Source organism: Mya arenaria, chromosome 14, assembly GCF_026914265.1.
Source record: "Mya arenaria isolate MELC-2E11 chromosome 14, ASM2691426v1".
NCBI classification, from domain to species: Eukaryota; Metazoa; Mollusca; class Bivalvia; order Myida; family Myidae; genus Mya; species Mya arenaria.
This window is the reverse complement of record NC_069135.1, coordinates 27955739-27980285: the sequence shown is the minus strand read 5'-3', so window position 1 is coordinate 27980285 and position 24547 is coordinate 27955739. Positions and strand designations below refer to the sequence as shown.

The window sequence follows — 24547 nt, the reverse complement described above, 5'->3', positions numbered from 1 at the left end:
TCATTAAGCATTAAGAAAAGTATATTCGTTTGTACCAGAAAGCTCAAATGAAAGTGTTACTCACAAAAAAAATTAAGTTGGTTAGTGGGTTTTGGTTAAAAGGCGCTTTCTTGTGAAACCCTTTTTATACACTTATAACACTTAAATGTTGGGTAAAGTCGGATTTTCTTCTGGGTAAAAACGCTTTTTTATTGCAATAAGTATGTGATAAAAGGTTTTTATTTCATCATTTTTTTTCTTTTAGTCGAGAAAAGGGTTAAAGCATTGATCATCTTGCCATTATTAGCTTGTTAGATTGAAATAAAAATAAGTCAAGGTATGCTTGGATATCGTAAGGGACAGTCACACCAAAACAAGAACTCAGGAACCCGTAGATACTTGTATTCACATGCAACTTGGTATATGCATGTATACTACATTTTTAACATAAAGAAAACCATGCATATGTTAAGTAAGTCCAGTCACTCTGGCTAGTATATTTGTTATTAGCATGTTTTTTTGTATGTTTATCAGGGAGTCCAAGCCATTTGCTTTATGTATATATGCTATATCATTGTTGTAAAAACCGATCATGTTTAAAAAAAAGGCAACAAACAGCTGATAAACATACAAAAACGTTTGATTATGATTATAACACTATCATACATGTAGCAAGTAAAATTACCCATGTTTGAGCTCATGCACTTGCCAATTTAAACAAATGCTCAGGGGCATTTGTCATGTTTTGTGATATATAAGTTATTTATCTACAATTGTTGTTCATTATGATTATGGATAATTTACATTATAAAGGTAAATGAAAATAAACACATGACTTTTAAGCCATTGTTGTATTCTTTATAAGTTGTTTATAAATGAATTAAGCTAAAAAGTGTTACATGTATGCAAACATGCTAAATTCATAAGCATCACGTTGTTGGAGGGTGTCCGTCTTTCACCCAAAGTCAAAGCTAACCAACTTTTTTTCCTGATCAAAAAAAAAAACGTTAACAGTATCGTCACTGGAACTTTGCAGAACAATTTTCTCGCTTCACCAGCGGTAGCGGTTGTGCGAATAAATATATATATACATATTCCCTTAGATAATGATGCAAAATTGACGAAGTGTAATGTATGTTTGCTTGTTTTCTTATGTAATCCGAATCTTGTAAAGTTGTACTATACGTACCCGACCTCGGCATTTGTTATACCGCCCAAAATGGCCCGGCGTACTCGACCTCGGAATTTGTAATATAACCCAAAATGGCCAGGCGTACCCGACCTCGGAATTTGTTATATCATCCAAAATGGCCCGGCATATCCGACCTCGGCATTTGTAATACCGTCTAAAAACGGCCCGGCATACCCGACCTCGGCATTTGTAATACCGTCTAAAAACGGCCCGGCATACCCGACCTCGGCATTTGTAATACAGTCTAAAAACGGCCCGGCATACCCGACCTCGGCATTTGTAATACCGTCTAAAAACGGCCCGGCATACCCGACCTCGGCATTTGTAATACCGTCTAAAAACGGCCCGGCATACCCGACCTCGGCATTCGTAATACCGTCTAAAAACGGCCCGGCATACCCGACCTCGGCATTTGCAATACCGTCTAAAAATGGCCCAGCGTACCAGAAGGGGGTTACACTCGCTATAATTAGAGCGGAGACTTTGATAAGTGAGGGATATACAGTTATTAAAACGCAATAAAAGCATAGTTATTTAATTAATCAAAATATGTCACACTTCAATTACCTTACAGATTTTTACAAAAAAAGTTCTAATATGTTCACAGATTGTTGGTCATTGGTAATTCCTGGGATTGAAGAGCTGACCGTTTCATACTAGGACGTATTAACTACTTCATACACATGCACGGAATTACCGAAAAACGGAATAACTGAATAACTTTAAAAAATGAAATATAAGGCGGGAGGCAGCATTATTTTCGTCAATGGGCGTCGTGTGATCGGAGCTTCTTGGAGCTGCAGTCAACCTGAAATAATAGTCACATTTGCAACTTCCGACAGGCTGTGGATTTACAAAAAATGTTGGAAATAAAGGCATTGTTGACGTTAAAAAAATGGAATTTGGGCGAAAAATACATTCAAAAGCTCAAGTTTTCTATAGATTACCACGGACCTATACGGGTTTATATGTCCATGACATAACTAGGCAGCCTGGGCAACCAAATTGCAGGCGAATGATGTCAACAATGCATGCATGGATTTTGTTCAGTGGCCATTGTCAATTTTAATAGTGTAAACCAGAGTCGAATTTACATTTTCAAACCCCACGGAAGCAAACAACAGGTTTTCAGCCGAGCTGCAGATTTGAGCGTGCCCAAAACAGTTTCGAAGAAAGCGCAAATTTCATAAATTTGGAAGTGACTTCTTCGCCCCCCACCCCTTTATTAACACATGACAGTGAATCAAAGAATTGTTATACCTTAGCAGACCACTGATTGTTTTCGATCTTTGTATGTTTTGAACAAAGCTAAATTGAATTTTTTATCTACATGTACATGATCTACTTATTATTGTTAAGCAAGCCGGTTGCGCCCCTCTAAATACTTTTGTTTGTGTTGATTGGTTGTGTTTCTCCATGTTTTAACCCTATTTATCCATTGACAAGCGTCGAACACACCATTTGCATTTCTCAATAAATGAAATTCACGAAAATATCTTTTGAAGTGGAGTTCTGTTGATTTATAAAATGTTTTATTAAAAAAACAATAAATTACTTGAAAAACCCAAATCCAGACGGTATTGAGATTTATAATCACCATAAATTTATTGTTGCATGTGGACACGCGTTCGTTAAAATCCAGAAAATGAAAATTCTAAAATCATGTTATCTGCAATGCTGTATATTATCAATTAATATCCAGTTCAACTGAAAGGTCAGTCTTTAACATCCACCACTATATGTGTTGTTTAATAATGAAATTCACGACTAAAATTGGCGAAACTCGCCCATCAACATCTTTTTTCGGAATTATTTAGCCATTTTGATTTTTGAGCCACTTCTATTGATTAATATGTGTTTTCAAATGAGAAAATGTAGTGTGACAACACAATAAACACACATTGAAATATATTTATGAATATTCCATCCGGTAAATGCATTCAGGTGAATGTGAATATAAATTGAGGCTTATTTATTGATGCTTACAATGTATGATAATGCTAATGATGATTATGGTGTATAATTCCAACTTGATAGGTGATTAAAAGATATATTAAAACAATCACAAATGATAATTGATATTTTCACAAAACAGTAGATGCATTGACACATTTACGGAAAAAAATGTTGTGGATTCAATGATTGCCTGCCATGCCTTGAATTATTTAAAACACTTAGTCGAAATGTACTGGAACCACCAAATATATGTACACTTAATTACAACGTTTGTCAATTTATCAACCAATGTTGGATGACGAAAGCCAGAACTTAAAGGCGTGTCGATCCGTATGGGCAGTGTTGTTTACTCCAACATGTAAATCTTTATTTGGTTACATACAACTTATCAAGGGTCTGTGTATAGCAGTTTCAGACAAGATTGTCAAAGATGGAATTTTTTTTATGTTTTCCCTTTAGGGTTATGCATGGAACTCATTTTTATGATTTGGTTTTTAAAAGGCACGATCAAATGAACATCCTAGTGAAGTTGCATTAAAATTGCTACAATATAAATTTGCTTCCCTTTGGGGGCATAAGACACAACTTACGTATCCTAAACCAACATTTTATACGTTATTTTTTTAATATAAAGTCTAGGAATGCTATATTTACACCGGCTTTTTTAGACGCTCTGGAAACGTTTTTAAAACAACCACCTGTGAAGGCGTAAAACAGATGAGGGAACAAAATAAAATGCCGGCACAGGTATAGTTGTTGATGCAATAGACTCTAGATGTGAACACTAGCCAACATATCTCATGACAACCACCTGTGTAGTAGTAAAGGATTAGTGAAGAATATAGTTATGACATGTCGGCGCAGGTAGATCTATAGTTAGTTATGCCATAGACTACAGATGTGTACACTTTGATTTAAAAAGTGGAGATTCAACTTTTTTTTCTCAGATATATTTATATGAACGGCCCAAGACGCAGTCCCTTGAAAGGATTCCATTAATTATGTAAATATATTATATTTGGTCACAATATGTTGACCCCTCGTAAGCTATTCAACGCCACGATTGAATTACCGCCGCCCGTCATAATACACCGTTCGTCAATTTGATAACCGGGCTTCACTTTGTGAAAATCTGTTTAATTCTCACATGCATAAGCTCTAAACCCTTCAAATGTTTCAAAGGACCCCTTAAGAAGAATGTTTTAAAGCCTCTTCTGAGGGTCCCAACCGCAATGTCCGCCTCTACGAAAGACAAGACGTCGTGATTAATGAAATTTAAACAGACAAACAAAAACAATGTGATTTCATCGTGGAACACGATGGTGGATCGTTCGATTTTGATCACTTGTTGAGTGATGTAGCTCAACATTCAAATTTTCAAGACCCTCGGACACTTACAATATGGAAATGTTCTGCATGTGATGAAGAATTGTAAATTTTCAAAACATGATGAATTTTATATCTAAAATAGCATCTTAATGTTATACATGGTTTCATTGTATCCAATTCCCCCTTGCATCAGGACAATATATATTGTGTACGTGTTTTAAATAAAAAGTTTTCATGTCACAAGGGAAGAACGGTACTTTTTATCCAAACAAATACGCTCATGGTAATTTGCATATTAACTAGAGAAACGTTAACTGGAGCTTAACACTGGTTAACTTCAGCGAGCACGTGGTTCAGCCATCAATGTACATGAAAACGTGTAGAATTAATAGTTTCAGTGATTATCTTTATTTTGAATTTACTTTTATGACGTTAACGATTCAATTAATGTATATGTGTTTCATTTTATAGACCTATGTATATTAATGAAAAGGTGCATTTAATTTAATTACAGGTTGGTAATAGATCCAGAAAACTACATAAAAGACAAAGTCGTAGCATGAACATGAACAAAGTAAGTTAAACAAATTTGCACGTAAGTACTCTTAATTGCTTAAAAATGAACATTGAAATATAGTCAAATTGAAATAGATAAAACACGATGTTAAATATGAAACACGTTTCATTTGCAATTCCGTCACGTGAATCAGTAAAAAACTTAAAGACAGTACATATTTCTCCCAAACATTTCATTTAATGTTAATGCCGATTTCTTTACTGTTCCTTTACCTGCACGAGCAAAAATGCCCGTTGAAAATAATAAATGATTAATTAAATTCTGATGTGTTTACACTTATCGGCCTTGCGGCAAAATATCATATTGCTATAATAATTGTCATCATAGATATTTGAATTGTTGTTAGCATGCAAGATGTTGCAAGTTCGTAGTTATCAAGTTTGGTGTTTATATATCACTGTGAGAAAAACTGTGTTTAAAATGAAATAAATATAATTTCGATAAAAGACGGTGGTACTTATTTGATCTAACAGCATGTCTCTGATGTCATACATGTGCACCATGTGAACACAGATTACGGTTATGAAACGAAAGTAATGTGAATTCATCGTGATCCATCATCTCTTTTTTAAGGATTAGTAAAAACAAAATTGATTCGCAAATTTTGTTTATGAAATTTAAGAGATTGATATTTATCTATCACACAATTATTAGGATGTCCCATCATTTGTTTTAAAGCGAGCGAGCAATCGTTCTAAAGCAATGACTTATTAACGATGTAATGCAATCGGGCATGAGTGTTACATGTGTTAGAATGGATACACATGATTTATACGATATAACATTCGATTGTTATTGCTAGTTATATAATGATGCTCTCTTACCACAGAGACAGAAACAAGTGTCTGCTCTGTTTTGTTCTTTGAAGAGCAATTGGGATAAAGGTTATTTATGTTTTATGTTCACTCGCTAACTTAAAAACCAATAGCACTTAATAATTGTTAAACTATGTATAAACACAAATTGAAAAGGGTAAATCTCTTCTGGGTGGTGCTTTAATATACATAGACAGGTCATATGCATCATTTAACAGACACGGACACAGGGAGAATATAACGAAAGGTCAACACGGCGTAACGAAAATCAGTATAATATAATGCACGCGATATAATCTGAACACACTTAATACTTATTAATATCTGTCAAACGAATTAACAACGCAAAATAACAGGTGTGTCCAGGATTCGGCGTAAGAAATAGCGCAACTAGGGGATGTAACTTACGGTGAGCATCTCAATGCGTCAAAACGAAATATTTATGGTTAACCTTTGATAATATGAAATATGTAAATTTCAAAGCTTAAACGGTACATTATGTGTTGCATTTATATTCAAATGTCTTTCGATGGACATCATAAATCCCCCATTCCGTTCGTGTATTTCTCTCTGGTTTCTCTAATTAAGTCGGATGCAAGAGAAATCGTGTCAACCATAAGTCTTACAAATAACGAAGTCGTCCTAAATTTGGACAAGTCGTCCCATGTTTATTTCATTGTTCAGATGAAGTTTGACCTACAATTTAGTGATATCAAATACATTAATGCACACTTTATTTCACATGCTATAAACTTGATAAACCTCAACCGAAATATATATAATCCTTATCATATTGGTGCTATAAAATCAATTATCGGTAATGTTGTACTTTGTGACGATTTATCAAAATCTAGTTAAGGGACGACTTCATGTGGGCTTGATTAGTTCACGTCATCATAAAATCAGTATCTTTATTCGGTATGCTCTTTTCAACAAACAAAGCTTTTGGGTTAGACTTTTATTGCAAAGAGTAATATGTAAGTACAGAGGTATGTGATGATATTTTTTACAAACAACAATGAAAAAAACATTTTAATAGCTTAACAGTTTTTGAACGTTACCCTTTTAAGTCTAAGAATTAACAAGAACTCCGTTAGACAAGCACAAAAATAACATTGATAAATATTTTCAATTAGGATAAATATAAGAAGTAGAGGGAATCTCTCGAACTTTTAATATATTGAACATTATATTGAAATCAAACAACTGACATCAACGAGAAGAAAACAAACTGATAAAAGGACACACTGAATTACTAGAAAAACAAACATGAGTGAAACACAACAAGCATTTAGCATAATGTGCCATCTAACCAACGTAATACGAGTGTGGTCGCTTTTCAATGGTTATTTCTGAATTGTTCTATTACCTATTTCGAAACTAATAACTTGTAGCCTATACGATTCAAAACGTGACTTAAACTAGTTATCCAATTGAAATTCTTGATATTATATATTATCCAGGTCTGTACAATTGACTGACGATTATTTAAAAAAAACAATGTCAGGGACAGCGCGCTCGACTTCTCCGCCGCATTGAAGTCAAAGGGTTGAAATGTTATATTGAAACATGCATGAATCACAGTTATTGAGACTTAAATGCAAAACCTTTACCAGAATTTCCACATCTTATAATCAAGGGTCAAAATGTATATTAAAGACCAGCCAGAGTTATCTATCTTAATAAATTAAGATGGTTGAGGGTCCATGTATGATTCAATGCAATACATGATGTATTTGATATCGACTTACCGGTAAGTGTCCATTCACGCAAATCCTTATAATTCAATTAATGAAGTGGATGGGATAGTAGGGAGAACATATCTAATGTTTAAATGCAATATATGATGTATACCCTTAACCAAGGTGTGACACCGAAGGCGAGGGTGACACCGACTCTAGATTGCATAGAATAGCTTTCCTTATTCTTCCTAATTCTTCGAATATTCAAGCTAAAAAAATGTATTGTAAGCAAATTCCGAAATGATGCATACAGTTAAGATGTTACAAAATGGCGAAAATGGTTTTCAGGTTAATAAAGAAACAGTTCAGTTTTATGCAGTCAAGCGAAAAACATAAAAACAAAACAAATATAAAAGAAAATTACATCTTATCAAATCAATGGAACCTTCATTGAAAACGATTACATAAAGCTATTAACGTTGATTTCATTCAGACAAAACAATGAAACTTAACTAAAATCTCATCATCATTTGGGCAAGCATTAGAAATTAGTCATAATTTGAATTTACAATCACAGATATATTTATTGTTCAACAGTAGTATATATCAAGAATGTGGCAAATTGGATGTGTCGCCATTCGAAGGTATCCATCATATATCAATTAGGTGACCATGTCTTTGACCTTTGACTGACTGATCCCAAAATTAAATAGGTCATTTACCAAAAACATAAGGACTTCACAACAATAGAAATGTTATTGATCGGGAACAGGTGTGTGACACTGACGCCGCAATGATGCAGCAAACGACCCGCATCACAACAGTACACGTATATCCCATTCTGATAAAATCTGTGTAAAGCAATTGATAACTTTGGCAGAAAGAATAAGGAACAAAATATAAAAATGATGATCAAAATATTTCTTTTTTCAATTACTTTTTCTTAGTGCGTTTAAGCTGGGACCAATAATACATGATGTAAAGCTTGGTTTCCTCTCCTGTAATCTTACTCCCAGGTTTAAGTTAGTGAAGATTTCATGAACTTTGACGAGAAATTAACATACCACATATATTTTATTATAGAGAGGCCATCACATCAACAAGTGAATAACATAACATAACATCGTTGTTTCAAATATTTCATTCTGAGCTGTAGACCGCTTTGCTCTGGTATGTAGCGCGATATATTTTGAACAAGCAAGCTGGCTGGAATGGCTAGGAATTCTAATACAAAGTTACATTGTACGCAATTTTGACACATTTGATTAAAACTGTTTTTAAACTAACAATATATATTTGAGATATCAAAATGATTTGGCACAATCATATATTTATGTATGATGTTATTCAATAGATATGAGAACAGTGTGATGTTTCGAAAACAGTATCATTATATACAGTATAAAATGTAAGTTCACATACATGGGCCTTTAGTGAATAACGTCTTGAACCCGAGTCTGAGAAGCAAAATAAATCTGAGATTCTAATTATTACTCATAAGTTTATAGCACTGTAAAATGTGTTCATTATAAAATAGTCAATGCTTTGAACAACGAATGCTCTTCTGATGCAGTTTTAGAATGTACTTTAGACAATCTGTAATTCAGACTCAAGACATTGGTCATTATGGACCCAGTTTATTGTCAAAATAGTTGTTGAAAATTTGCTGTGTAAGTTATAAATTCTACATTTTCAATACTCAACTCTTTGTGAGAAACAGCAAGAACATGATGTATTATTGTGAGTGTGGCCTCAATCTCAGACTCGGGTTTTGATGAATATGGACCATGGACTAATTTACTCGTCCATGTTAATTGCAGAAAAAAGTTTTGGCAAAATCTATTCGAGATCAAAGGATTTTAAAACCTTATCCAGGTCAAACAGGCAGTATAAGTTAGGCTTTATGTGGATATATTTTTGGTAAAAGATATAATTTCTATTTTATCAGCAATTTATCAGCAGATTTGTAAGAATCGGATTTTTAAAAATTAATTATACATAAAGCTACTTTTGTGAAACACCAAGATAGCTGATACAGTTCACACGATTCATTTACTTATAATTAATAAAAAAAATACCAAACATTGAATAGATAATATATCAATCAGTCTAACCCACAATGATCGAAGGAAATATAATACAATGTACACGTTTGTGGAGAAATATATCAAGGGAATGTTTGCATACATAACAATACAGTATGATAAATGTGGGACGTTGACAAAGGCACTTTTATTATAAAAATGAGCAATAAACTATATAATATTATTTATATATCACACAGTTATCATTACAAAATCAATCACAAATGATAGTATAAAAATAGAGAAAATTGAGAATACATTGAGCGTTGCTTATACATAAAGCTTGATGATCAAATATACCTTTATACTAGCACTTTTGAAAAACACACAAATGTGAATAACACAATTTATAATTAAATATGCGTGATATCATACAAAAACTGTTTATGTATATACTTCCAAAATGCAATAAATCTATATATAAATCCATATTATCAATAATCTGATTACATATAAAACAAAACTCAATATACTGAATATATCAACATGCATATACATAGAAATATTTACGTGTAACATAATTGTTGTATAATACTTCGTTTCAATGTACATTATGGGTAATAAAAACAACTTCACTTTACACAAACTATACGTATATACATCTTTAATGTCATGAAGATAAAATTATGATAGCCTTTAAGGTCGTTCTGTTTGTATAATTCAATAAATGCATGTAACAATTATCATGAAAGGAATGCTGTCTTGTTTACTGAATGAACCAACTATTTGTGCAAACACCTTTAAACTGAAATCACTAATATCAAATATCTTTGTTTTGTTCAAAACTGCCCTATTCCGAAAAACTCCCTTTCTATTCTTCCATCATAGAGAATATGTCATCTAACTTCTTGTTCAACTGCAGACATCTGGTCTCTTGGCAGATTGACAGGTCGTCTAGAATCTATAAAAGAAAAAAATAATCAAGTAAGCTACAATCAATTAAATATCACTACAGGTGTTTGAAATCAGAACCAAATTTTTACGATATATTTTCAGAGATTGAAACCAGTCAATGATCAATAAAATAGACATTAGTAAAACATTGTCATAAGCAATGCAACGGCCTAACGATAATCCACTTTAAAAAATACTTAATAAAGATTGTGGCTGAGTTTTAAAGATTTTAGTACCAACAGAATCTTAACAGGGATTGTTATACAAGTCATGCGAAAAGGATTTTTTTTAATCGGATAAACAACAGGACATTGCAGCAAACTGCCTACTTTTATCCAGGTTGGGTTTTGTTCAGTCAAAAAGGGGCATAAGCCGACAACAACAAAAACAGGACATTGGTCTTGGCAGTATGCTGAGAACACAACGCTGAGCACAAACGCTAAGCACTTTGTGCTCAGGTGAGCTAAAACAAGACAATCCTATACAAAAAAACTAAAAATATATGTATCAAATAAAGTTCTGATACCTCGTCTGTATATGGCTTGATCTGCTCGTATAATCTGTAAAGTGCTGCGTTCTTGTTGAAAGTAGTTTCCTGTTGGTTCTGAAAATGGTACGCCAAATAACATCACATTATATGAATCAATCTTGGATTCATTGTCACAGTAGCCAGTACTATGTGTTACATACGTACTACGCCTCAAGCATTAATGAGTTTTATATCTATTCAATGTGTTAAAAACGGTTAATTGAAAGAAACAAAAATAACCTTAAAAAACAAGAGGGCCCTGAAGGCCCTGTATCGCTCACCTGATCCAATTCAGTGTGACATAGAGTTCATAAATACAAACATTCTGACATAGTTTCATGGTGATCAAAGAGAGAATGTAACCTCTACAGTGTTTACAAAGTTTTTCTATGATTTGACCTAGTGGCCTGGTTTTTGACCTCTGATTACCCAGTTCAAACTCTACCTAAAGATCATCAAGAATAACATTCTGATCAAGTTCCATGAACATATGGTCATTAATGTGGCCTTTAGAGTGTTAACATGCTTTTCCTATTATTTGACCTGGTGACCAAGATTCGAACTTGCCCTAGAGCTAATCAATATAAACATGCTGACTAAGTTTCATGAACATAAAGTCATAAATGTGACCTCTAGAGTACTAATAAGCTTTTGCTATGATTTGACCTTATGACCTAGTTTTTGACCACACATGACCCGGATTCAAACTTGACTTAGAGATTAATAATATAACATTCTGACAAACTTTCATGAAGATACAGTTATAAATGTGACCTCTAGAGTGTTAACAAGCTTTTCCTTAAATTTGACCTGGTGACCTAGTTTTTTACAGTTCATGACCCAGATTCGAACTTGGCTTACAGCTAATCAATATAAACATTCTGACTAAGTTTCATGAACATAAAGTCATAAATGTGACCTCTAGAGTGCTAACAAGCTTTTCCTATGATTTAACCTAATGATCTAGTTTTTGACCGCACATGACCAAGATTTAAACTTGACTTAGAAATTATTAATAGAAACATTCTGACCAACTTTCATGAAGAAACATTTATAAATGTGACCTTTGTTGAGGAATATATACCTAGCTACTCTACCATTCATGCAATCCTTTAACGGAGAGATGTCTCCTTTACCATGTTGATTAGACTATTCTTATTTTGTTAAGCTCAATTTAGAAGAAAGTTGGTTGCTCATAGACTCATACTAGGGTTTGTTTCCTTGGTAGAGCAAGTGTTCAGTGTGTGGAATACAGCCATAAAACTAGACCACCCTTACCCTGGGGTTATTCCCCTACAACCCTAGACCACTCTAACATTAATTGGGATTTATTCCAAGACCTCTTGGGTGAGAGGCGGACACCTTCACAACTATAGCACTCTCACCCTGGATGGACTCTAATCTGTGACCACTTGGATGATAGGTAGACACCTACACCACTTCATCACTCCCAAACGTGTTGGGCTGAATCTCCACGACCTCTTGGGTAAAAGGTGGATCCATACACCAAGAGACAACTCACACGCTTGAGGGACTCGAATCCACCACCTCATTGGTGAAAGGTGGACACCTACATTACAAGACAACTTTCGTCTTGGTGTAATTAGAATCCTTAACTATTTGGGTGATAGACCCATTCAAACTACCAGGTTAAATGAATACGTACTCTGTTAATACTTGTCAGGTATTGTCCTAGCTCATCGGGTTTCTGCACGTTCTCTTTGACATTTTTGTAGAACTCCTGAACATGTGTTCTGAACTTCGTCAGCTCATTTCGGAAAATAAGCTTCTGAGTTGGCGATTCCTAGAATAAAGTATTTTCATAATATTATCAATCTTATTTTAATAGATAAGCATCAATATGTTTTGTAATATGTGTGCATAATGTACTACAGTGGTGTACCAATTTGCCTTTAATAGGTGTTATCCGGAATTCAGTGAGAAAGGTTTTTCCGTTAATTTGCATGTAGGTACAAACACATTAAGCCCAGATTGGTGTGGTGATCTATTCATATTAAAATTCAGCTAATCCATATGTCCTTTGTCCATAGTAAATTATTTAGATGACATAAGGTCATAACGGTTAACCAAGTATTGGTACCTACAGATTAATAACATTACGGAGTAAATCTATTAAGGCAGCCGACCCACATGCTACTTTTCTGATAGCTCAATGTTAAATATTTATGCCTGTTGTCCCCATGTCATTTTGAAGTCATCGGGTAGCATTTGAAATTATTTTGCGTGTGTTACTAATATGTAAAATAGATGATCGAAATTACACTATACATAAAGTTTTAACAGATATTATAAAAAGGTAAAAATGATCAAATAAAAACAAGTGGCAGGCAGATATTAATAAATTTAAAAACCTGTCTTTCTTGTGACTTGTCCCTTGTTACATGTGTAACAAGCATGCTTAAAATGTACAAATATCATTCCCAAAGAATTTTAATAATAAAAACTTTCTCAACCTTTGACACGGCCTGTTCCGTGCGACTGAAGCTCTCAATGAAGACTTGACTGATCACATCCAGACTCTCCGAAACATAGGACGGGGCATTGATATCGAACAGAATTGACGGTGTCTTGATAAGCATGGCCCAGATGCGAATGGAGTAGCTAGACGAAACATAGGAGAATAATTGAGAATACAAACCAATTCAAGCAGTGGATTGCATTCAAGACCTCTGTTAGGTAGTTACGGCCGTCGATGATGTCAAAAAGGACCGGCAGAGGATAGCCGGATACGAATGAAGTAACATGCAAAAATCAAATAGTATTTGTACATGGATCAATATCATTTAATACATTTATCATGATCATTTTTATGCTGACGTTTTTCACATACTGTGAAATCATTAATGTTCGTGGGACATTAATGTTCGTGGTTTTCGTGGGTTGTGTGATCCACGAATTCAAGATCCCACGAAATATAGACCCTTTATTCACGTTTTCATTTGCCATGTTATGAACATACTCTAGTATAGTCTTTACAGAGATCTCAGTATACGGCGTTAATACAGACCTCACAATATATCGTACCGTTAATGTTTTGCTAATATATAAATAAAATACCTAATCAATTCACTGTGTTTTTTTACCAAATCAATTCTCTGTGTTTTTATTTGCGTGTTGAATATCAGTACTCGATATTTTTCTTTAATGAAATATTTAATCGATTACATTGATTGTTTACTCAAATATACGCAACTTTTCGGTGTTTTCACAGTTTGCAAATTCTTAATTGGCATTAAATGGCTTCGCATAACTATATCTCTCATCAGGGTACATCTTCTTTTATGACCTTAATTTCCAATTAAATCGATAATTGACATGGGTACATGCACTAATTTGCATGTTGTTCTACTCTAGACAGTGTCATAAACGGTGTGACGTAGAATACGAAAATCACGTGCACAGCGCGTGGTGATTCTGCGAACGACTTAGGATGATCGCAGTTTCGGATTTTTTTTCTTCACAAAATGAAAAAAACACGAATTCAAGTACCAAAGAAAATGTAAATTTTCAGAAAACCACGAAATTTCATGCCAATGAATATAAATCATTTCACTAAGTATCCCCAGTAAATTTACATTTTACTGACCGTTCCAAGGCGGTTCCTAACAATCCTTGATAACCATACCTAGTTTTTTTATATAGTATATATGCACTGTGCTGTTTGTGGAGTTTTGTGCAGTTGTTCCATGTTTCTCGTTTGTGATTTTTTGTGTTCTATGTCTTTGGCATTAATACTCAGTGCCATTAAACGGGGTTTATGTTTAAACTTTTGGCTACTGAGCTTGTTTCTGTAGTTTTTCACTTAAGTATTGTATAAAATATATGTTAAACTTATTTAAAACAAATTGTAAAAACAACATTTTCGAAGAGCATAACGTGTTTTCATGCAAGCTTTAATACATATAAATCTATTTAACATATACCTGGTAGTATGCTAATAAAAGAACGCTTTTACGACGATCATCATTCCTTTCAACAAACTACTGGGCTTACCTATGGCTTTTCCAGGCATGGAGTGTGTCGGGATCTATTTTTTGTTTTTCTGCAAGATCATCCAGGAAATCATAGAGGAACTTGACGGGCGGAGGACACTTGCTGCTCTCCAATACCAGGCTGAACAAGTCATCTATGTACTTCACAAGTGACAACTGCGCGGAAAGAAGTAGGTTTGTATAACATGTCTTCGACATTATAAGATACGGTTTATTTCCTTTACCTAGTCATAGTGCATAGGGGTAGATTACATGTAAATCACAATATATACGTTATGTTGTAAAACATAAGTAACTTAAGACGTTATGCAAATAAATGTTTAAGCTCAGTAGGTCAAAATCATTGAACGTGATTCCCATTCTTTATTTCCTCAATAAAACAAGAGCATAATACCAAAGTGCTACATTTGTTACTATGAGTGACTTAGGTATGAATGCTTGTACTGGTTTAGGTTCTATAAAATATACCAGACATTTCAATAGTATTTCAACACCAAAAAAGCAAGAACAAGTTTCTCAAGATGAAAAAGCGTTCAATAGATCATCTAAAACACAAGATAAACGTTCGATTTTAGAGTCACTTGAATCGACCGAATAAATTTTTATCAGATCCATTTCTATTTGATTATATAAAATACGTAAAATTTCATTATTTAATTTACAAACTAAATCTTGTTTCTGCTGACAACTTATCTTCTATTTGACTTGCCCACTCAGATTAGCCGACTGAATTTTTCCCTTGCCCTTTGACAATTGTACTGTTCTTGGGCTTATGTTATCACAAACAGGGCGTCAGTTAAGTGAATATGTTACGATATGTTCAGGTTTTAGTAGTGATTCACATCCCATTCTATAACAATTACCTTGGTTGTGATAAGCCTGTTCAAGTACAGCTCATCAATGGCAGATTTCTCCTTCTTGTTTGCATCATCATCCTTTAACTTAAATTTAATGATATATTTAAATTATAAGCAGGCAACATAAGACAAAAATCCTTTTTTCTTATAAATAATATTTATTCAACTTACATATTTAATTAAATACTAGCACTCTGTTTCTATTCAGGGTTTATATGATAAAATATCATAGCCCAATCATTAAATCTTTACACTGTTTTAAAAAATATATCAAATTTAAATGTATTTTTGGTTACATTAACTAACCCGACGTAAATACATCAATATAACAGCACGATTAAAACCGGTTGGTCCTTTTTCTTTTTTACCGGAGAAGGCTTGCGTTAAAAAGAATCTGTCACATTATACACAATTATATTCAAAGCGCCCAGGAAATATTTTTGAAAGCGTGCGAAAGGCTCGCTTACTTTTATTGTTTTTTAGAGCTTAATGTGTGTATCATATGATGACTCGTAACATGCAATTAAAAACTACTAAATGTATGTGATGTTTAACGATTTGTCAATTTTTTAATTCAATACAAGCAGTTTAAAGACACATCACTGATGAAAGATATAATATTAAATACCAAGTGCCACTGTTTCAGTTCCATCGGGTTTTCTTCGTCATGCGAAGTGGAACACTCGGCCGTCAACGGTTGGTCTGACCCCATACTGTTGACATCGAAGCAAGGGTCAATCTGTGCCAAGTTCACTGTAAATAGGTATAAGTGGTAATTTGGGGGGATTCTTGTCTTGTATGATTTATTAACAGTTAGCAGGGTTGTAGTAGAGTTAAGAAACATAAGCTAAAATAGTAAACTACATGTATATTTTTGTTGTCAAAACATTCAAACAGGTGAAGAGATGAGGACGGCGATAACTCATTTATATAATTCCAAAACTGGTGTGCAGCATCAAAATGACCAAGCCTCAGTTATTTTTTTGTACGCGGTTGATAAAAATTGTGGTAATACAAAAAACTGTTTTGGTATCATTCCAAATTATCAATTTTATAATCAAAGTGTTTTGTATCTCCTTTAAATTAAATCCGGAGACTTTAATTTTACTTAAATTTGATTCACAATTTTGTCGGTAATATTCTTTAACTGTAATAAATAGACGTAGATTGCGTTATTTTCTTTGGTACTTTTTGCGTGACTTATTATTTTTTGTTGCCAATTTATGACGTTTAAAAGTAACTGTAAATTTAATATTTTGCCAGGTCTTAAATTCGTAACATGTTTGATTAGCAAAACAATCATAATTACATCCTTGTGAAATTAATACAATCTACAGTACCATAATCCTCCTGCTGACTGAGCTCAGCATTCCGTGGATCTACGAGGGCCATGTTACTTTGGTCGGCCACTGCGTAGTGCGCCAGTGTGTTAACACGAATCCATTCACCATCACGCTTGGACGTGTTGTCTTTATCACGAAGTATCATACGTCCACTGAATCCGGCATGCCACTCTAATATAAGAAATAATATGAAAAAAAAATGCTGAAAATTAGATGTTACTTTTAAACATTTGTGAATCATCCATTGAAACAAGATCACAACACGCAGATGTCAAAGCGCATCTATTTTTTCAGCTTATTAAGTGTCAAATAACTCCAAGCATGCAATTGTGCATTTTATTCCAAGTGGTAGCAGCGGTGCGTTACCGTTATAGCTTGATTCTTTGCAGAAATGTCTATTTAAGTCCCACAATAAATATTATGTATTTGACAGTATCAATATCTTTATCAGAGCCTACCATTATGGTCAGCCGGGTCACGGCTCATCTTTTATGATCTTTGTTCCATTCCTTTGGAAAGATACCCATCGTGCAACATTACCGTACAAAATAGCCTTTTACACCATCATTTGCTTTAATTTCGAATGCGTTTTTACCCAGAAAGCAGCCAATCTAACAATACGCTCTTTGCTCTTGGATATTTTTGCCAGATTCAGCCATATTTAAGTCGGTATGAAATGCTGTTTGACTTGCTATGTTGCCTTTCAAGTTAAATAACATGACTTGTGTATGTGGAAGAATTGTAGAATTCTAGGACACATTAATCAATGCCAATTCCAGTGGAATGCTAAACATGTATGTGAACAAGGAAACCATCATTTTGCAGCAATGTTGCCGCTATGACTACCAATAAAACGTTCCTCATATTTGAACGACTCTTATATGAACATGACAATAACAACACAAGAGCTGCATGTTTCTTTAACAACAGACGAGCATAACATAAAATAAATTGATTTTTAAGGATCAATTTTTCTTGATAATGGTTGTAATAGATATCAGTATACCATTGCCTTTGAGCAGTCTCACAAAAGGCTATTAGTGCGAACTTATATCTTGCCTTTCCTTGTTTCGGGTGTAAAACAATACTTAAGTATTTCATTATATTACACAAGTGTTATGTAAATTCAATTGACGTTATTTCATTCAACTTATTCACTATTAAAACGTTTACTGACAAACGAGTAAAAATTATAATTTAGGCGATGAATGGTGATGTCATTATAAATTGAATCATACGCCCTTTGTCCTTGAATTCAAATTTTCTGAAAATAGTTAGGCAAGAGTGAAATGTTTGACAAAGACTCACATAGTTCCTTTATCTATTTTTAATATATTTTGTATTAACTGGCAACTCATGTACGATCCTATATAAGTCATTTGAGCAAGTATCAGACACAATTAAATTGCTATGCCTACCAAGAAGAAGCTCAGTGGGATCTACGGGAAGTTGCGAGGCCGGGTAGTTGACATAGATCTGGTCGAGACACTTGGCTTTCACCTGGTTAACTGTGTCGCAGTCGAGAGCTTTACATGGGTAGATTTCCTCTCCATTGTCGACCACTACGTTCAATGTCTAGGAAGCAAGTTTACATTCAGCAATATAGTTAAAACATGCAGATGCAATAGGAGTTTGTTGTTTCAGCAATTACAATGATTAAACATAGAATATTTTAAATGCAATCCTGGTGTTGCTTCCAACAGACATAATGTTAATTTAACATTTACGCCAACAATGTTGACCACGCTATGACAACATACGTTTCTTACTTTTTCATGAATTAAAGATTTCCTTTATTTTAAAAATTATATACTTTTTAACAAGAAATTAAAACACAGAATATGCATGTCCTTCTTTATGTTGAGCACCTACCAATGCTTTAGCCTCAAACTTCACATCCGTCGTTTCCTCGTCTGTTGCCGAGCCTTGATATTTCCGGAGCAGTTTCTCCTCCGAAAGTGTGTACTTTGCATCATTGGTTAAAGCATCGATAGGGCCAGCCTCCATCGTTTTCCTCGTGGCGATGTACAACAGGTACAGAAGTGAACCGGTGTGATCCTTAAAATTGAATTCACACAGGTATGAGTGAACACCAAGTTAAGTAATAAAACAAGGTTCTTTTGCATAAATATGTCGTTCTTTCATGTCTAATGTATTGCTTTTATTCATTGATATTCAGAATGACAGCGAGGCCTTATTAAAATGAAAACTGAAGTACAATTTTTTTTTTTCTATATCATACTCTTTGTCTATATCAAACTTGGCCGACCTCACTCAATTTATCAGTCTTGACTCACGTATGTCAGAGACTATCGTAAAGTATGCTTAACTTCCCCTTTCTGCCTCCTCTAGGTCACCTCTAAGTCATATGCTTATAGGATATATATATATATAATATATATATATATATATATATATATATATATATATATATATATATATATATATATATATATAGAATCTCCATTAAAACCTGCTATTCAAGACTAAACACATTGGTCTCGTCAGAATAATATCGTTTAATCAGTCTAATTTAATAGATAAATTCTGGGAAGAGAAAAAACTTGTTTGTACAAGCTGTTTAAAATCAGACCTTGGCAAAGTCTATTTTGAACTCACACATGTTTTTTGTGGCACTGTGACGCTACATCAAATGGAACTCAATTTATTGGTTTTGAGCTAGTTTGTTTTACGCTGATCAATAAGAACTTTGAACTTGTCTGTCATAGTTTTGTGAAGATCAGCTAAGAAGTTTCTCAGAAGAACTCAACTCAACAAGGAACACTACCTTAACAATAAGTTTAGGGTACATTGCTTAGATAAACTAAGATCTGTTCAGAATAATCGTCCCAACTCAACTAAGAACAATACCTTTAGGTGAGGGTACAAACAGAGGGACAGCCAGTTGCTCAAAAGCTTCTCCGTGATACTCTCACTCCTGTAAATAGTAATTTGTAAACATCGCACATGTATGCAAGACATAACTGTGGGCATAATGATGATCAGGTAATGGCGTAAATATATTGTTTACAATCCCTCGCTCATCGATTGCTTTCGAACTTTTTTGTTTGTTGTATTTTTTTCAATTGGAAAAAAAACTTGTTACAATGTGTATAATTGCCCCTTATTTGCAAGCTTTCAATGCCAAAACAGTTGTTTTTATACATATCTTTGTTTTTTATATCTTTTTCTTCTGCACATAGCTACTGAAATAATATAATGTCACCAAACATGTATAGTTCACACAGTTGTCTACCGGATACCATTACAGGAAATGAATTTACCTTCTGAACAATGATTTCACGCCTCTCTTGGAAGAAGGGTCCTCAACCAATTGGGTGATCAGAACTTGTAACACTCTTAAAATATCATATACAAAATACGTTTTTAAAAAAAAATGAAAATACCATTTCAAAGCAAAGGTGTTGTTGTTGTTTTTTATCGAAACAAATATTTTTATTCTAGACTTCTGTTAATTTTTTTTTTAATTTCTCAAGATGATTATGCACTATACCCCATTGTATTAACACATGAATAATAATCTTACTCATGCATGTAGTCCATACGTCCCATCATGATGGCGCATAGATTGCCAGCAAAATTGGATCTGTAATATAAAAAAAGTCAATTACCATTCGTTGTTTAAAGAACATACCAACATAATTATGGTCAACACATCGACAATACAGCTACATCTGAAACTATAATATTTAAATGTAGGAACAAACAGAAACAGGTCTTATGGTGTTACTTATTACCATTTCAAATATCTTTTACAAAACAATGAACTGTTTAAATCCTGAAAAGTATCTGCTACATGTTGACATGTCGCACAATGGATTCTGTCATTCTTTTTCAATTAACAGCAAACTATGATTTCATATTTCCTGTTAACGTCACTTTTCCCGTTTACATCATCTTTCCCGATTAATACTTATGTGAAAAGCTACAGAAACAAGCTCAGTAGCAAAAGTTTTAAACATAAACCCGGTTTAATGACACTGGGTAAACGCCAAAGACATAGAACACAAAAACAAAAACAAAATCACAAACAAGAAACATGGAAGAACAGCACAAAACTCCACAAACAGCACAGTGCATACATACTATATAAAAACCATTTCCCGGTGTTAAATCGCTCTCGTAACATCATATTTCCAGAATGCATAATATTTTCCGCTAACATATTGTTTCCCGTTTACATCATATATCCGGCTAACATCATATTTTTCCACTTACGTCATAATTCCCAATTACACCATATGTATTTAAAGATAGCTTAATCATTACACTTTCCTATGGATTTTGCAAATTATTGAAATATAGTTAACTTTTCCAAAAAAGAGCAATATTTTTCATTTTAATTAATGAAAAGTTTCAATATCTTTACTGGACATCAACATTGATGAATAGATGTGTTTATTCTAAATTAATTTAGTTTGATTGTGACGATAGCTGAACGCTGATATGAAATAATATCAAGTCCATTTCTTGGGCAGAAACCAGAACTGTGGCCTTTAAAGCCGATAGAATGTTCCCATTGTAAGATAAGATTCAAACCAAAACGTACAATAAGCGATTTTGGTATTACATGTATATTCATTTGGCTTGTAATCACAGAAAATTACATTTCCACTCATTGTTATGACATCCAATATTACTGTAATCACTCTGTGAACATTATTTTTGAAATAACATCACAATCAATACAGTGTCGCATATTCTACTTGTACAATATTTGAGAGTGTTTTGATCTGGTTTCATTATCCATGAACTCCCATATTCGAATGGTTACTTTAAGGCAGAGAGTTCTAAACATGCATTAAGCAGCGTGCATATACATTACATCAATAGTCTTATAAATTATAGGCACGCTACCTATTGTAACTACAATATATATGGTACAAAACAGTGACTACACCTACTACCCTTGCGGCTAAAGTTATACATAACTGTACAATTTCAAAAACTCGGTCAATACGTGCATTCAGTATCTGTTACTCAATCTCCAACAACATACATTAATAATCGTATCGATATAACATACTTTTCCTTGATAAAGAAGTGTTTCTGTTTCTCCATGGTCGTTATTAGGGAAACGAGGAAGAACTTGTTCTCAAGTAGACCTTGGAAACGTTCCATTCCCGTCCTTGCTCGAGCCCGCAGTTCATCAGACATCTGTAAAGGTGAGAAATAACTATTTAACATCAGCTGTCATTGAGTTGGATATCAGATTATTTTTGATCTTTCAAATAATCTTATAAAGTTATATTAGTAATGGTAACATGAATACGTACGTACACATCATAGCAAAATGGTATTTGATAAGATGTTATATTTATGTTATTGTTACTTATACATTTACAAAAATAAGAAGCCTACTTATTAAGTGTCAACTATGCATGCATTGTGAAATATTGTAGTAACTAACTATTTATGAGCTTGTGGAACTCTTGAATTTACTTTAATTAAATTAACAGATAATTTACTGCTTCTCGGTATTTAGAGACACTTTAACTTTTAGTACATTAACAATAGCACATATATCAACATTAAATGTTAGGACCTATAAATTGATAAAAGTACATGTACATAATGTTAATGAGATCTAAGCTGAGAGATCAAACAAAAAGCTTATCAGAAGCCCGAGGTTTCCCAGAAATATTTGTTCATTCAATCAAAGTTTTTTTATCACATAGACAAACGCACATATAAATCATAGTCAAACTGATACAAGAGCCAGCAAATTAAATAGACAATATGAAATATAGAATGATAAAGATGTAGTTTCATACTTTACATAAGAAAGTTACAGAGTGGAAGCCAAGGTTCAATTTATGTCTGTTTTATTTTGAAAATTAGTAAAACAAGAGTTAAAGGTCTTGCTACATGAGTGTATTGCCTCTGGCTATATATTTACCAAGTTTCATTTAAAACTCATAAACTGTTTTTAAGATGTTACAGGTTGATGTTTAAAGTTCTTCCACACAACAAATGCGCTGATGACGTAGATTCCAGTGATAACTACACCAAGGCTATGACAATAACTCGTCATGCTTTCTTCAAAAGGCAGACAATCCAAAACATAACACACACTACAAGAGAAAAATATTTGGAGCCACTGAGTCCAGTATCCAACAAGAACACCGCAAGCAAACCCTCCATGCTCGTCTTCTTTAATCACTCACTAACAACATAGGGATTAATTCAACAAATATGTTGAAAAATGGGAATTGCATATGGGAATTTGAACTAGGTAAATGTCTTAAAAGGTTTTATGATAGTATCGTCAATGATGCATGAGCTATTGCAAAATCAAAGTCTTAGTCAAAGTCGCAATAGCGACACCAAACGTTATGCCAATAATTGATTCTAACCTGTTTTTACTCGACAAAAAACAAACCAAAGAAACAGATAAGTCGACATTCACATATATCCAAGAATAATGCAAGGAGGGAAACATTCACATAACAATTATCACATTCAACTTGCTGGAAAAAATCAAAATCAATCTACATTTTGCCTCACCAGAGTTTGATAGTTCTAACATTCCTGAGTGGTGTCTGACAATGTGGCTTGCAGCAATCGAAGAGGCATTTAAAGTCAGTACAAAACAAAGACTATACCATACCATTGCTTGTGTCAAAAATTGATTCATGGAACCAACATGCTATCAAAATTGAGCATAAACAGTTTAGAAATGCATTTTTCCCATATAATATCACTTATTTTATTGTATATTTAACATCTTTGAAACATTCAACAAACAATACAATAATACTTGATGAAACATGGCATAAGGAAGTGGTTACTTTGAGCATTACCTGTACAAAATATTGCCATATTACCATCAATGTTTAAAGACACATTAGTAAATGTTTGGATGTAATCAAATGTAAAATAAAGTATAAAATTCTGAAAAACATTTCAATGCGTTAAGATAAAAAATGACATCAACTTTATAAACAGAAAGATAAAAGAGATGGCAGCAGGAATTACACCTTAAAGTGTTAGTTTGTAAAAGGGAGCTATGTGCACTGCTGCACACCAAAAAGATACTTTTTAAGGGTTTCATAAAACAAAATTTATAATACATAATTGTAATTGTAATTGTCATCACTGCAGAGGAACGTGTCAACATTATAATCTTATGTTATACCAGTCTCCTTTCGAACACAATTTGTTTTTGTCGACAATTTTCACTATCAGACAAAAGATTCAAAAAGCATTTAAGGGACATAACCAAGACAGTTATTTCCTACTTTATTCTTCATAATCAAATACGCTGTTCATAGAT

The 24547-nt window shown here is 33.5% G+C and overlaps 1 protein-coding gene across 5 annotated transcripts in view; it reads right to left on the bottom strand.

Annotated features, from left to right (window-relative positions):
• Positions 1-9747: 9747 nt before the first annotated feature.
• The window catches only part of LOC128217190 (plexin-B2-like), a 95682-nt gene continuing 80882 nt past the window's right edge, over positions 9748-24547 (bottom strand). For all 5 annotated transcript variants that reach the window (XM_052924145.1, XM_052924150.1, XM_052924148.1 and 2 more), the window contains exons 25-38: positions 22298-22428; positions 20798-20857; positions 20535-20609; positions 20122-20188; positions 19123-19308; positions 18669-18825; positions 17248-17421; positions 16536-16660; positions 15914-15991; positions 15052-15206; positions 13512-13659; positions 12704-12841; positions 11035-11112; positions 9748-10515 (exon numbers count right to left, since the gene is read on the bottom strand). In XM_052924145.1, the coding sequence (XP_052780105.1) occupies positions 10426-10515; positions 11035-11112; positions 12704-12841; positions 13512-13659; positions 15052-15206; positions 15914-15991; positions 16536-16660; positions 17248-17421; positions 18669-18825; positions 19123-19308; positions 20122-20188; positions 20535-20609; positions 20798-20857; positions 22298-22428 (1662 nt within the window). In that variant the 3' untranslated portion in view covers positions 9748-10425. The remainder of the gene's footprint in view (positions 10516-11034; positions 11113-12703; positions 12842-13511; positions 13660-15051; positions 15207-15913; positions 15992-16535; positions 16661-17247; positions 17422-18668; positions 18826-19122; positions 19309-20121; positions 20189-20534; positions 20610-20797; positions 20858-22297; positions 22429-24547) is intronic.